At 40.1% G+C, this 12,571-nt stretch overlaps 1 protein-coding gene across 3 annotated transcripts in view; it reads right to left on the minus strand.

Moving 5' to 3' along the window:
• TEC (tec protein tyrosine kinase) overlaps nucleotides 1-12,571 on the minus strand; it is a 123,515-nt gene that overhangs the window by 14,760 nt on the left and 96,184 nt on the right. For all 3 annotated transcript variants that reach the window (XM_078446137.2, XM_078446136.2, XM_078446135.2), the window contains exons 8-11: nucleotides 10,969-11,034; nucleotides 5,775-5,829; nucleotides 2,795-2,874; nucleotides 1,469-1,602 (exon numbers count right to left, since the gene is read on the minus strand). In XM_078446137.2, the coding sequence (XP_078302263.1) occupies nucleotides 1,469-1,602; nucleotides 2,795-2,874; nucleotides 5,775-5,829; nucleotides 10,969-11,034 (335 nt within the window). The remainder of the gene's footprint in view (nucleotides 1-1,468; nucleotides 1,603-2,794; nucleotides 2,875-5,774; nucleotides 5,830-10,968; nucleotides 11,035-12,571) is intronic.

A 12,571-nucleotide genomic window follows, 5' to 3' on the forward strand; every position in this document is an offset into this window, starting at 1 on the left:
CCTATTGTATGATTCCATTTATATGAAATATCCAGAATAGGCAAATCTGTGGAGACAGAAAGTAGATTAGTGGTTGCCAAGGGCTGGACTGGTAAAAGGGGGGCAGGGGAATTGGGGGGAGAGACAGGTGATGGGCACAATATCTCTTCTGAGGATGATGAAATGTTGTTAGATTACGGTGATAGTTGGCACCGCTCTAAACACACTAATGACCACTCAACTGTATACTTAAATGGGCGAATTTTATGATATTTAAATTATCTCTCAATAACTGTTCCTATCATTATCTGAGAAAACGGGCATCAATGTAGTTTCTGGTTCTGGTGTTTGGTTTGTTCCCACTCCGGTGGTAAGTATAGCAGAGATTCAGCAAGATGGAAAACTCATTCAGGACACAACTATTCTAGTCTTTGGAAGCCCCTAGCATAGCCCTAAACCCTGGGCTTGTCTGACGGCTTCTGTGACAGCCCTGACGTAGACATATCTTAGGTTTTAGTTTAATACTGCTAAAAAAAAGAAACTATCCAATGACACTTCTAAAGGTGGTAAGGTAGACTTTATTCAGGACCATTGTGATTGGTATAGGAACCACTGCAATATGATTTTAGAGTTCGACAGAGACTGGGTTCAACTCCAAATATAGCATGGACAAGCGGGAATTTACAGCCAAGGAGCAGGGGGGCAGTCAGTGGATGGAAAATTATTAAGAGGAACTCTAGGCAGTGAGGGGGTTGGGGTACGCCAATCTAACAGGATCTTGCTGAATATAAGCCAGGGTGACCGAACATCACCCAGTGGGAAATAAGGAACCTGATCGGATACTGAGTGCGAGTGGATATCAAGGGTGGGAGTTCCGGTGAAACTGACTTAGCAGGGTTCTTGCTAAAACTGGATCTTACAAGAAAGTGCATAAATAAATGGGTCTAAAAGATGGTTTAGGAGCCTGACTAATGCTTAGTCAAGCAAGGAGTCTTTGTTAATACCAAGGGTATAAGCGACAGAAATGTGAACATTCATCATATACAATAAGAGTAACTCATGAGCTGAGGTCAAATCAGCTGTTTTTTAAAAAAATTTAAGGTTTATTTATTCTAACAGAGAGAGAGTGGGAGAGCAGGGGAGGGGCAGAGAGAGGAGAGAGAGAATCCCAAGCAGGCTCCAGGCTTTCAGTGCAGAGCCCAACATGGGGCTCGATCCCATGAACTGTGAGATCATGACCTAAGCGGAACCAAGAGTCAGATACTTAACCGACTGAGCCACCCAGACGCCCCAAGACAGCCTTTTACGAGACTTAATATTATTTCCCATTTTTCTTTGTATATATCACATCCTTAATATGCAATAATTTTAAATCAATCACACTCTACAATTAACTACAAACTGAAACTGTTCAAGGAAGAATTCATTACAATGTCTGACCATCGTAATCCCTACCCTATATTTGAAAATGTTTTAACAGATCATTTACCTGCTGCATTGTGCTTATGATATTCAATAATCTCAGGAATTGAACCAAATGCATGTTTTTCTGCGAGATAATACTTCTTTGGGGATGTTGTTGTTTCCTTTATATGATAATGCCTGAAACCCGACGAGCCTTCTCTGAAACAAAAATCAAATTGTGTTAGCACCAAATTGAAATAACGTAACATCACTCTTAAGATGTTTTCTACCAAGAAACCACAGGTCCCTACATATGGCCCCTTCTAGTCTCTGCCAACTTTTATTTTTTCCCCACGTTCTTCTTAGCTTCACCTGTCACATTAACAGGTGGAAGTTTTTAAAGTGGTCATTGGTAATGTACTTGGCCCTTGCATGAGATTGTGAAAGAGAAAATTTACCAACTCCATTTACCAACACGTAAAAGTCTTAGAATACCTCTTAGCTGGCTACTGTTTTTTGTCCCTGCTATTAATGTAAATGTGCAAATGTCTACAAGACTTATACTTCTGAAAGTGAACCAACCCACTTCTAAAAAATGTATAAATTCTATTTTAGATATCTTTCTAGAACACAGATCTTCTCGAGTCATGTCTTGCTAAAAATTCTTTCAAGAGAATTCCCTCTGCTCTTAAAATAAAGCTCCTTGACACTGACGTGACCTGACCTCTACTTTTATCTCTTAGGGTTCTCTTTCCTCCCTTCACCGCCCCTTCCATTCTGGCTAAAATACTCTTTTGTCAGTTCCTGGAACTCATCATATCCTCCCTCAATTCTGGGTCCAGTTTCCTAAGTCACAAACACTCTTTCCCTTCCCCCCACCTTCTGCCTGCATTACCCACCAGGTCTGTCTAGATGTCCCTAGAAAACACTGGTGACTAACTTGGATGTGTCTGGGCCATGTACTACCCCCCCACCCCCACACATACACACATTGCTCTCCGAGCATAATACTTACTCACATGCTACCACAACTGCCTAGTTGCTTGTCTGAATCCCCCACTAAGCTATAGGAAGGCAGGGTCTGTGTCTACTTTGTTCACTGTGTCATCCTTAGTGCTTAGTGCAGTGCCTGGTACTTACTTCTTGAACGTTGCTAACGTTTCCATAGACATTCTCAATGGATAAATATGGAAAACCATAAGGAAAATTACCAAGTACAGGAAATATGGATATAAAGAAATATGAACACAAAAGATAGGATAGATTTTAGAAATCTAAAGTGCAGATTTTGTTTCATGCTGAAACGCAGCATATTGTTTGAACATTAGGAACCCATAAAAACTACACGGGAACTTCATATAAAAACTCTTAAAGAGAGAGAGAGAGAGAGCTTGATTGGTTGATTACTTACCCTCCAAACTTTGTATAAAGGGAGACCGTGTACATGCCTGGCTGACTGGAATCTCTTACCATAAAACCACCTTCTTTATCCTAAAATCCAAGTTAAGAAAATGTTTCCACTCTAATAGCAAGTATCAATGCCATAGAGAAGATTCAAGACACCAATCTTGTAATTTCATGTTTATTATCCTTTGCTTAGAAAATCTGCTTTGGAGAAGCACAACTTAAAAAAACAGGGTGTAACTACATGACTTTCCCCTTCACATTACTGGGCTATGAGATTAGTTGAAGAAAGTACACTCACAATTCCCCCAATCACAAATCACCACACACAACAGCATGAGATATTTCAACAAGATATCTCAAAGTGTCCTTTCAGAACCGATACACAAGGTTTTGCAATTCCTAGAAGTGCTGGACATATGGGGAAACAGTTACTGAAAAACGTGTTTCTTAATAATTGGGTTTCATAGCATACACTTCTCATATTTGCTAGAAGCTTTGAATCCTGACTCAATATCATCTTCTATCCACACAGCATTTTTCCTGTAAATATCTCAGTGCTCTTTATAAGAACATTCTTTAAGATCCCTAATTCCCCAGGAAATTGCTGTTAAATATCACTGTTCACAAAAGGAGAGCTGCAAGCACAAGCAAATCAGGCAGAGAAAACCAAAAAGCAAAACAATACAGAATGACTAAAAAATAAGTTCTCAAGTTTTCAGCAAAACAGCAAGAAACAGAAGCTAGGAATGTCAAATACCTCTCCGCCGATAACCCCCCCAGTCTCTAGCTTTAAGATGAGAGTGTGTTTAATAGTCAAAAAACAAAATACATTTTATTCTTACTCATAAGAAAGACAATCAATGATCATAATAGTTCACTGACCAGTAAAAAGTATAATAACTACCATATAGTTATTGAGAAAACATACTCTGTTTTAATATGTTCTAATATATGGATGTGCTTAAATCTCAAAACAGTCCTTTGAGGTAGGTACTCCTGTTAACCCTGCTTTACTTCACAGGCGAGGAAATGGGGCACAGACAGGATGGATAAATTGCCCCAGATCACGCAGCTCGTGAGTAGCAGAGCCAAAATTTGGGCCGTAGGCTTTCTAGCTACCCACTCCCCTACAGCTGCCCCTCATTGTGGGGTCACCAGGGAGGCGTGTAAGAATCCTCTTGGAGGGGTAGGTGCGGTAATATATCGTTTGAATTAAGCAGAATCACTTGCTATTGCTCTTTAATATAAACTACAGAAACAAGTGTCCAAAAAAAAAAAAAAAAAAACCCTACTGGTGGGAATAAACAGGAGATAAAGTGAGAAAGCATGGGTTTAAAAGAATTGAGAACTATTGCGGCTCCTGGGTGGCTCAGTTGGTTAAGTCTCTGACTCTTCATCTCCACTCAGGTCATGATCTCACGGTTAGTGAGTTTGACCCACGCAGCAGGCTCTGTGATATTAGCACAGAGCCTGCTTGGGATTCTCTCTCTCTTTTCTCTCTGCCCCTACCCCCGCATGCACACACGCTGTCTCTTTCTTTCAAAAATAAGTAAAACTTTAAAAAAATGGAGAACCATTACAAAATAGAATAACTGGATCATAAATGTGGAGAATTGTACAGATCGTCTTCTAATCCAACCTTCTTATCTTACAGAGATGCAAAACAGACTAGAGAAGTTACAGCTAGACTCAGGTCTCCTTACTTGGTCTACTGCAGTTCTCTCCATACTACATTTTACCCTTTTGTTTTATTGCTTTTTAAAGTGTAAGAATTTTAGCACACTTATTACTTACTATTATTTGGCTTATTTATTTCTAAAGGCAACTAAATACTTAATCAAACTTCATTTATGGGGTGCCTGGGTGGCTCAGTCAGTTAAGCATCCGACTTCAGCTCAGGTCATGATCTCGTGGTTCAGGGGTTCCAGCCCCGCATCAGGCTCTGTGCTGACAGCTCAGAGCCTGGAGCCTGCTTCAGATTCTGTGTCTCCCTCTCTCTCTGCCCTCCCCCCACCTCTCTCTCTCTCAAAAATAAACATTAAAAAAAATAAAAATAAATAAATAAAAACTTCATTTATAATAGATATCATGTAATACTGATATAAATTATTTTAAAACAAATAACTTCAAGCAAAAAGGAAAAACACATTTAAGTACTAAAATCAAGGTAGCAAATAATAAATTAGTGAGAAAGGAAGTAAAGAAAATGTTACCCATGTACTAGTTGTTACCTATTGGTATGGATTTAATTGTCTCCCACTCAAAAAAGATATGTTGGAGTCCTAACCATATTTAGAGATTTACAGAGGGAACTGAATTGAAATGAGATCAATAGACTGGGCCCTAATCCAATATGATGGAGTCCTTATATGAAAAGGAAATTTGGGGGGCACCTGGGTGGCTTAGTTGGTTATGTGTCTGACTTTGGCTCAGGTCATGATCTCATGGCTTATGAGTTTGAGCCCCACATCAGGCTCTGTGCTGACAGCTCAGAGCCTGGAGCCTGCTTCGAATTCTGTGTCTTCCTCTCTCTCTGCCTCTCTCCCACTCACTCTCTCTCTCTGTCAAAAATAGATAAATATTAAAAAAAAAAAAAGGGGGGGGAAATTTGGACACAGAGACGGATATGCGTGAAGGATGGAACAGAGGGAAAAAAAGGTGGAAGGCCTGAAACAGATCCCTCCCTCACAGCCCTCAGAAGGAGCCAACCCTGCTGGCCTCTGGATTCCAGACTTCCATCTAACCTCTAGAACCATGCAACAATGCACTTCTGTTGTTTAAACCACTCAGTCTGTGGTACCTTGTTTTGGTGGCCCCAAGAAACTAACAGTACACAAATACTCAATTTTAAATGATTAAAAAGGACCACTTACATCACAGTATTTTTTAGTCTTTAGAAACAGATACGTGAAATCACTTCTCAGAGATTTGTTACAATTAATTTGCACTGAAACCGAACTCACAAAACAAGTACAAAAACTTACTTCACTTCTAAGGAGTTGCTCTGCTTTGCTTCTATTCGTGTTTCTGCAATACCATCTGAACAGAAAAGAAAGTACATTTAAGGCCTCAGGTTTTTACAATTCTCTACGATTATTCTCTCTAGGCTTAACCAGGTAACACTGCTCATCAATAATAAATACAATAAGTGACAACAAGACATTACTCATAATCTCAATGATATAGACAATCACTAATAACATTTGGGTATACATACCTTCAGACTTTCCCTACTCATGTTATTATGACGATATGTACATATGCCAACACTCATATTTTGTTATTAAAGTGGGATCAAGCTATACTTGCTATATCATAACCAGAACTTTTTATATAATAGTGTATGGACAGACATCTTTGCAAAGCAATATAGTTCTAGGCATCGTGGTATGGCTATGCCATAATTTATTTAAACCATTCTTGGTTATTTAACATAAAAATCATTTCCAATTTTTCTGTAATAATAACAAGAATGAATTTTACTCCACAGATTCAAACATGCAGGAAACATCATCCTACTTTCACTACTGTATTTAATTCAAATTAAAACTTACCCCAAGCCCCTATCCCACCAATAGGCAGTAGATTTCATTGCAAGTCATAATGGAGGCTCTCCCACTGAATTTCACAAAGGCCCCAAGTGTCAAAAGAAAGACAGCAAAACAGAAGAATAGGCCTCCTGAGTTTTCTAGACTTACTAGTTGTAGCACAGCCCCACACCCTGGCGGTCACCTGAGTCTCTGCCGTAGGAATACTGCTATTGACAAGCAGCGACGCCAGCCCTCCCACCAGGTTCTGTCACCACTCTGTGCAACGACCCCAAACCCCTGCAGATCAGTGCCCCTTCTTAACCCCTGGGAAATCTTTCCCAAGGAAAGATGGAAACTGCCATCTCCCACCTCATCCTCTGAGATACTCTCTCCTCTCCCTGCTGCCCCCCAGCCCAATCTCTCCATGAGAGAGGCCAAAGAACATGAACTCAGGCCATTTCCTTTGGCGTTTGTTTTTAAACTTTTGTTGTTTGTTTTGATCTGTTTGTTTTAGATGCCCTTCAGTGAGCAGAGAACCCTCCATCACAGTCTTATTTCCTGAGGCTTCTAATGTTATGAAACCAGACAGGCCCCTCTGGACATCTGGATTTTCTACCACTGGTTCAGCTTGATTATAAAAGAACCAGCACCTGCTTTTGACGCAGGAAGTACCCTGAGACAAGTGAATATAAAGGGAAAAATACAGAGACCAAAATATAATACAAGATCCTTTTTTTGGTCTGGATGCTTTTATGCACTCGTAGCAGCCTAACTACAATCTCTGTACAAGCTGATGGCTCTTATTTTATTTGGAGCCTGGGGTGATTAACCAGAATTATGGGCATTAAGATCTCATTGCCGTGGACCCCATTTTATGAACTGAGACCAAGTTTAACGAAATTGCAGTTGTAATCAATCAACTTCCGTAAAGCAATAGAGAGATACAATAAATGAGGAGAACATAATGGATTCTGTCCCTGAGCTTTTCCACTGATATAAGAAACATTCATCAGAATGCCAAAAAAGCCAAAAATTAATTAAGGAAAGGCAACTGGAGTTCTCATGGCATATATTATAAACGAGCAGAACCTGAAAGATTGGAAAAAAATTTTCTTTGTAAATAACAAAGATTCAAACCCACATCTTCACAGCAGGAGTAAGCAATGGAGAGTTAGTCTCACATTCAGATGCAAGAAAACAGTTAAGGCTAACTTGTGGCTCTCAGGAGGAAACAGAGAAAGAAAGAGTCCTTTCTTCATCTAGTACATTCAACTCCTGGGAAGGGAAAAAGGAAATAAGAAAGAAAAGGAATCCATGGTACAAAGGGCAGGCAGGCTTTTTGAAATCCTGCCCTAAGCAGTGCTTTTTCTGGCATTTGCGGATTCCCCAGAAAGGACATTTCTCCTCCCTAGGATGTAAACTCAGACCTTTAAGAATATGTTGAAGGAAGGAAAGGAGGAAGGAGTGAGGAACAAACTGATGAATCAATTAGTGGTATTTCCCAATGGCCCATTGTAGCTTCTCTCTCTCTTCTATGATGCTTATCACCAGGCGAGACAGGAAGGCCACTGATGGCTCTGCTGAACTCATCCTGGCAAGAGGAACTCTGCACATGGGTAAACATGAAGGAGCAAAAGGGCTGGTGCTGGCCCACGTACATCTGTCCTAGCCGGTCACACAAATGTCTCTGTGAAAGGGAGGCGCCTGGTTGGCTCCGCTGGTTAAGCATCCAACTCTCGATTTCAGCTCAGGTCAAGATCTCAACGGTTTGTGAGATGGAGCCCCGTGTCAGCATGGAGCCTGCTCGGGCTTCTCTCTCTCCGTCTCTCTCTGCTGCTCTCCCACTTGTGGTTTCTCTCTCTCTCCCTCTCTCTCTCAAAAAGTAAATAAACAAACTTAACAACAACAAAAAAAAAAGACAACCAGTGTAAATGATGGAAAACCAGAAACAAACCAACCAGCTATGATTCTTTGCTGGTTCTGTAATTTGACCCTTTTCCCCTGAGCCACCCACTCAAAGCCTTTTATCCTAGACTTTGCCCTATTCTAAGGGCCCTTTCATTTCTATCACCTTCTTCCTTTAACATCCTTCCACCAAGAACTTGTCATAACCATCACCATGAACCCACTTTCTTTCCTGCAGCAGCTCCTTTGACTCTCTCCTCTTCAAACTGTTACCTGGATGTGGAGGTCAGAACTAGATTCTGCTGGCCCTGGGAGCCTCGGGCCTGGCAATCCTGAGTCCAGCCCCATGGACTGTCTGTTGCCTGGGACTCCTGGGTCCCAAAAAACAGCAGGAGAGCTCTTGATTCAAGAGCTGGCAAAAGGCTTTTTTAAACCCTGGGAACATTTGAGATGTGTTACAGCATGGGCTGTAGCAGAGAACAACACAAATCTTGGCGTGGGAAAACAGAGGGAGAAGAGGGGGGATCTCTGATTGTCTACACTGAAAACAGGTTTTGTTCTTGTTGAGCGAGGCATGGCACAGGCCATGTGGAATCCTTGACCCTGGGCAGAGGGCTGAGGGGATTCCCATACCAGAGACTGTACATGGCAAATTCATTTAGTCACACAGAGTAGGAGGAGAGTCCCTTAGAAGAGAGGGCATTTCCAAACTAAGATAAATCCAAAAAATTCATGGCAATGAATCACAACCTTCATAAAATCCTGATTTGTAATCCCAAGAATCAGGGGAGTTCTCACAATTAGACAAGGACTATCTGGCTTCCAAGCATAACCCTCTTCAAATCATCAGTTATGTCTCAGTCAGATCACTTTATTCATTTTTCTAAATATAATTTATTGTCAACTATATACAGTGTGCTCTTGGTTTTGGGGGTAGATTCCTGTGGTCCATCGCTTACATATCACACCCAGTGCCCTCCTCAATGCCCATCACCCACTTTCCCCTCTCCCCTGCCCTCCCCGTCAACCCTCAGTTTGTTCTCTGTATTTAAGAGTCTCTTTTGGTTTGCCTCCCTCCCTCTCTGCTTGTAACTATTTTTTCCCTTTCCCTTCCCCCTTGGTCTTCTGTTAAGTTTCTCGAGTTCCACATATGAGGGAAAACATATGATATCTGTCTTTCGCTGACTGTCAGTCAGATCACTTTACAGTAGGGTCCAAGGGTGCCTGGGTGGCTCAGTCGATTAAGCAGCCAACTATTGATTTCGGCTCAAGTCATGATCTCACGATTGGTGGGATGAGGTCCTGCATTGGGCTCTGCACTGTTAGCGCAGAGCCTGCTTGGGATTCTCTAGGATTCTCCCTCTCTCTCTGCCCCTCCCCCACTTGTGCACATGCTCTCTCTATCAAAATAAATAAATAAACTTTAAAAAAAAGAAAAAAGAAAATAAGGTCCAAGTTTTCACTGTTTAGTACCTTCCCTAATTCTAAAGATTTTGGTATTTTTTCCTAGAATTTATTTAAGAACAGAAACACTATTTATTTTACATATTTTTTATAACTCATCTACTTCTAAAACAACTTTGGGGGATCACACCACCGAGGGCTATTAATCTTTTTCTAGATTTTAAGGTACATCCACCTTACGGGCACTGATACGGACAGAGGAGACAGCTTTTTGTTGGTGGTGGTGATGGTGGTGTTTTTAAATAAGTGAATGAAGCATCAGAATGACCCCCTCAGAATGACCACAGAAGAGTATCTGGTATATATGAGCTTCTCATTAAAACCTGGCCACGCACTGCTAGTGGGCTTATAAATAGTGTGCCCATTGCCTTCTGTGGAAAGCAATTTGACAGCATGCATTAGGAGTCCTAACAAGTTCATCACTACCCTTTAGACCAGTACGTAAATTTTTAGAGACCTCGCTGAAGACAATAAGCAAAAAGAGGATATCCCAGTTAACGTTACAGAGCAAAGATGCTACACAGCACAGTGCCTTACAAATAAGGCAATGGTTATATAAAATATCACACATCTATGTGGCATGTGCCTCGTTGTATGCGCTAAGGCCTAGCACAGTGCCTCATACATGCTAGGATCTCAGTAAATATCTGATGAATTTGTGACTGAATGAAACATAATGCAATTATGAAAATGTTTTTGAAGAATACCTAATGGCATGAGGAAAATTCAATTCATAATATACTGTGAAGTGGAACAAAAAGGATACAAAACATACACAGCATGATTCTGCTCCTTAAATAATAGTTAAAAAAAAAAAAACTGAACGGAAATATGCTAATGTTAACACGGGCCAACTCTAGTTGATTTATGAGTAATTTTTATTAACATTTTTCGTATTTTAAACATATTGCTATCATATTGCTATGATCATATTGCTATCATAGCAAAAGAAAAGAAACAAACATGTTTGTTTTTTTTTTTTAAGGCCACTCTTGGAAACTGTATTCTGATTTCCTGAATGAATGAACAATGATCTGTATTTCAAAGTCAGCTAAGCTGTGATTTGTTTAAAATAAATTCAATTATATTTGCCCGTGTAACTGCATTCATACATAGTACCTTCAGGTAAAGCCTATTTAGAGAAACTAATTCTCACAACATCCACTCTGTACAACTGACTTCAGGAAAGATATCTATTCATCTCCAAAGTGCCTTACATAACTAGGAAAATGAAAACATTTTCTGGTTCTCCACATTCACAAAAAAACCATTTACTTACTCATATTGGTCTAAGTTGTTCGATTTCTTTCCCGTTACATAATTACTTGGGATGTATCCTTCACTCCTGGAAGGAAGGAAAATACTTTTAAGTAAACTGAAATTATTTTACTGAGAAGTTATTAAAAGAAAGATTATTGCCTTTATGAAATCATGAAAGCATTATATTGCCTAAAGCTTCAAGAAAAACTAGCTAACCCCCAATAATTCAATATACCTATAGCATTTGATGCTTTACAAAGTACTTCCTCGTTTGGCCTTCCCTAAAATTGTGAGGTAGGCAGGCACTACTGTACCCACTTCCTGGTGAGGAAAATGAAGCTTAGAAAGATTAAGGGATTTTCTTCAGGTCCCAAAGCTAGTCAGTAACAGGGTCAGAACTTAAAATCTGAACTTGTGACTAGGTTCAGAGCCCTTCCTAACATTTCACGATGCTTCCCTTGAATTCTTGGGATGTTTTAAAGAAATCTCTATTTGAGAAAAGTTAAAATGTTAGATAAAAACACCCATCTTGTCAATAGTCCCAAACATCTGTGGAGAGCATTGTTTCACAGTAGTCCCTGACCTCTATATCAACATCACCTGGGCCACTTGTTACAAAGGCAAATTCTTGGGTCATACCCCAAGGGAACTGAATGAGAGGGCCTATGTGAGGCCGAGGAAATTTCAGTTTTACCCCTCATAACTCTTACACATTACAGCTGAAGAAGACCTCATACCTGAAATCTGTTAGAGAAAATCTCAAATGCTCATGAAGAGGTAACTATGTGAGATGATGGGTCTTCTAATTTGATTGTGGAAATCACTTCACAATGCACACATATATTACAACATTGTGTTGTACACCTTAAATATATGTAATTTTCACTTATCAATCATACTTCAATAAAACTGGGAAAATTTTTTTAATTTAAAAAATTTAATTAAAAAAATTTTTAGCCAAAAAAACCCACTCATAATAGGTACACTCTTGGTAGGAGCCCAGATTATCAGTGTAAGATAAAAGGCATACATGTATACAATTTTAAAAATTGAGTAAAACCCTAGTAATCTTAAATTTGAATTCGGGGGCGCCTGGGTGGCTCGGTCGGTTAAGCGTCTGACTTCGGCTCAGGTCATGATCTCACGGTCCGTGAGTTCGAGTCCTGCAACGGACTCTGTGCTGACAGCTCAGAGCCCGGAGCCTGTTTCAGATTCTATGTCTCCCTCTCTCTCTGCCCCTCCCCTGTTCATGCTCTGTCTCTCTCTGTCTCTCTCTGTCTCAAAATAAATAAACGTTAAAAAAAAAATTTTTTTTTTAATTTGAATTTGAACTATTAGTAAGAACTCATAATACACACACGTAGCTCTGTTGCACTGAAAAGGCCTAGAAACAATGACAATCAAGTAGTAATTAGAATCCTAGCACTCTGATTATTGTCCAAAGATTAACTCACTAAGAGGCAGCATTCCTCAGGAAAATGGCAAATTGCAGGTTTGGCCAGGAAAAATACAAGATGAACTTGAGCTGTTTTATTTTACCCAGAAAGCAAGGACTCTAAGAAAGATTAAAGTGATCCCAACCAGGAGCACCTGGGTGACTCAGTCGGTTGAGCGTCTGACTT

Source organism: Panthera onca, chromosome B1 (genome assembly GCF_046562875.1).
Source record: "Panthera onca isolate mPanOnc1 chromosome B1, mPanOnc1 haplotype 2, whole genome shotgun sequence".
NCBI classification, from domain to species: domain Eukaryota; kingdom Metazoa; phylum Chordata; class Mammalia; order Carnivora; family Felidae; genus Panthera; species Panthera onca.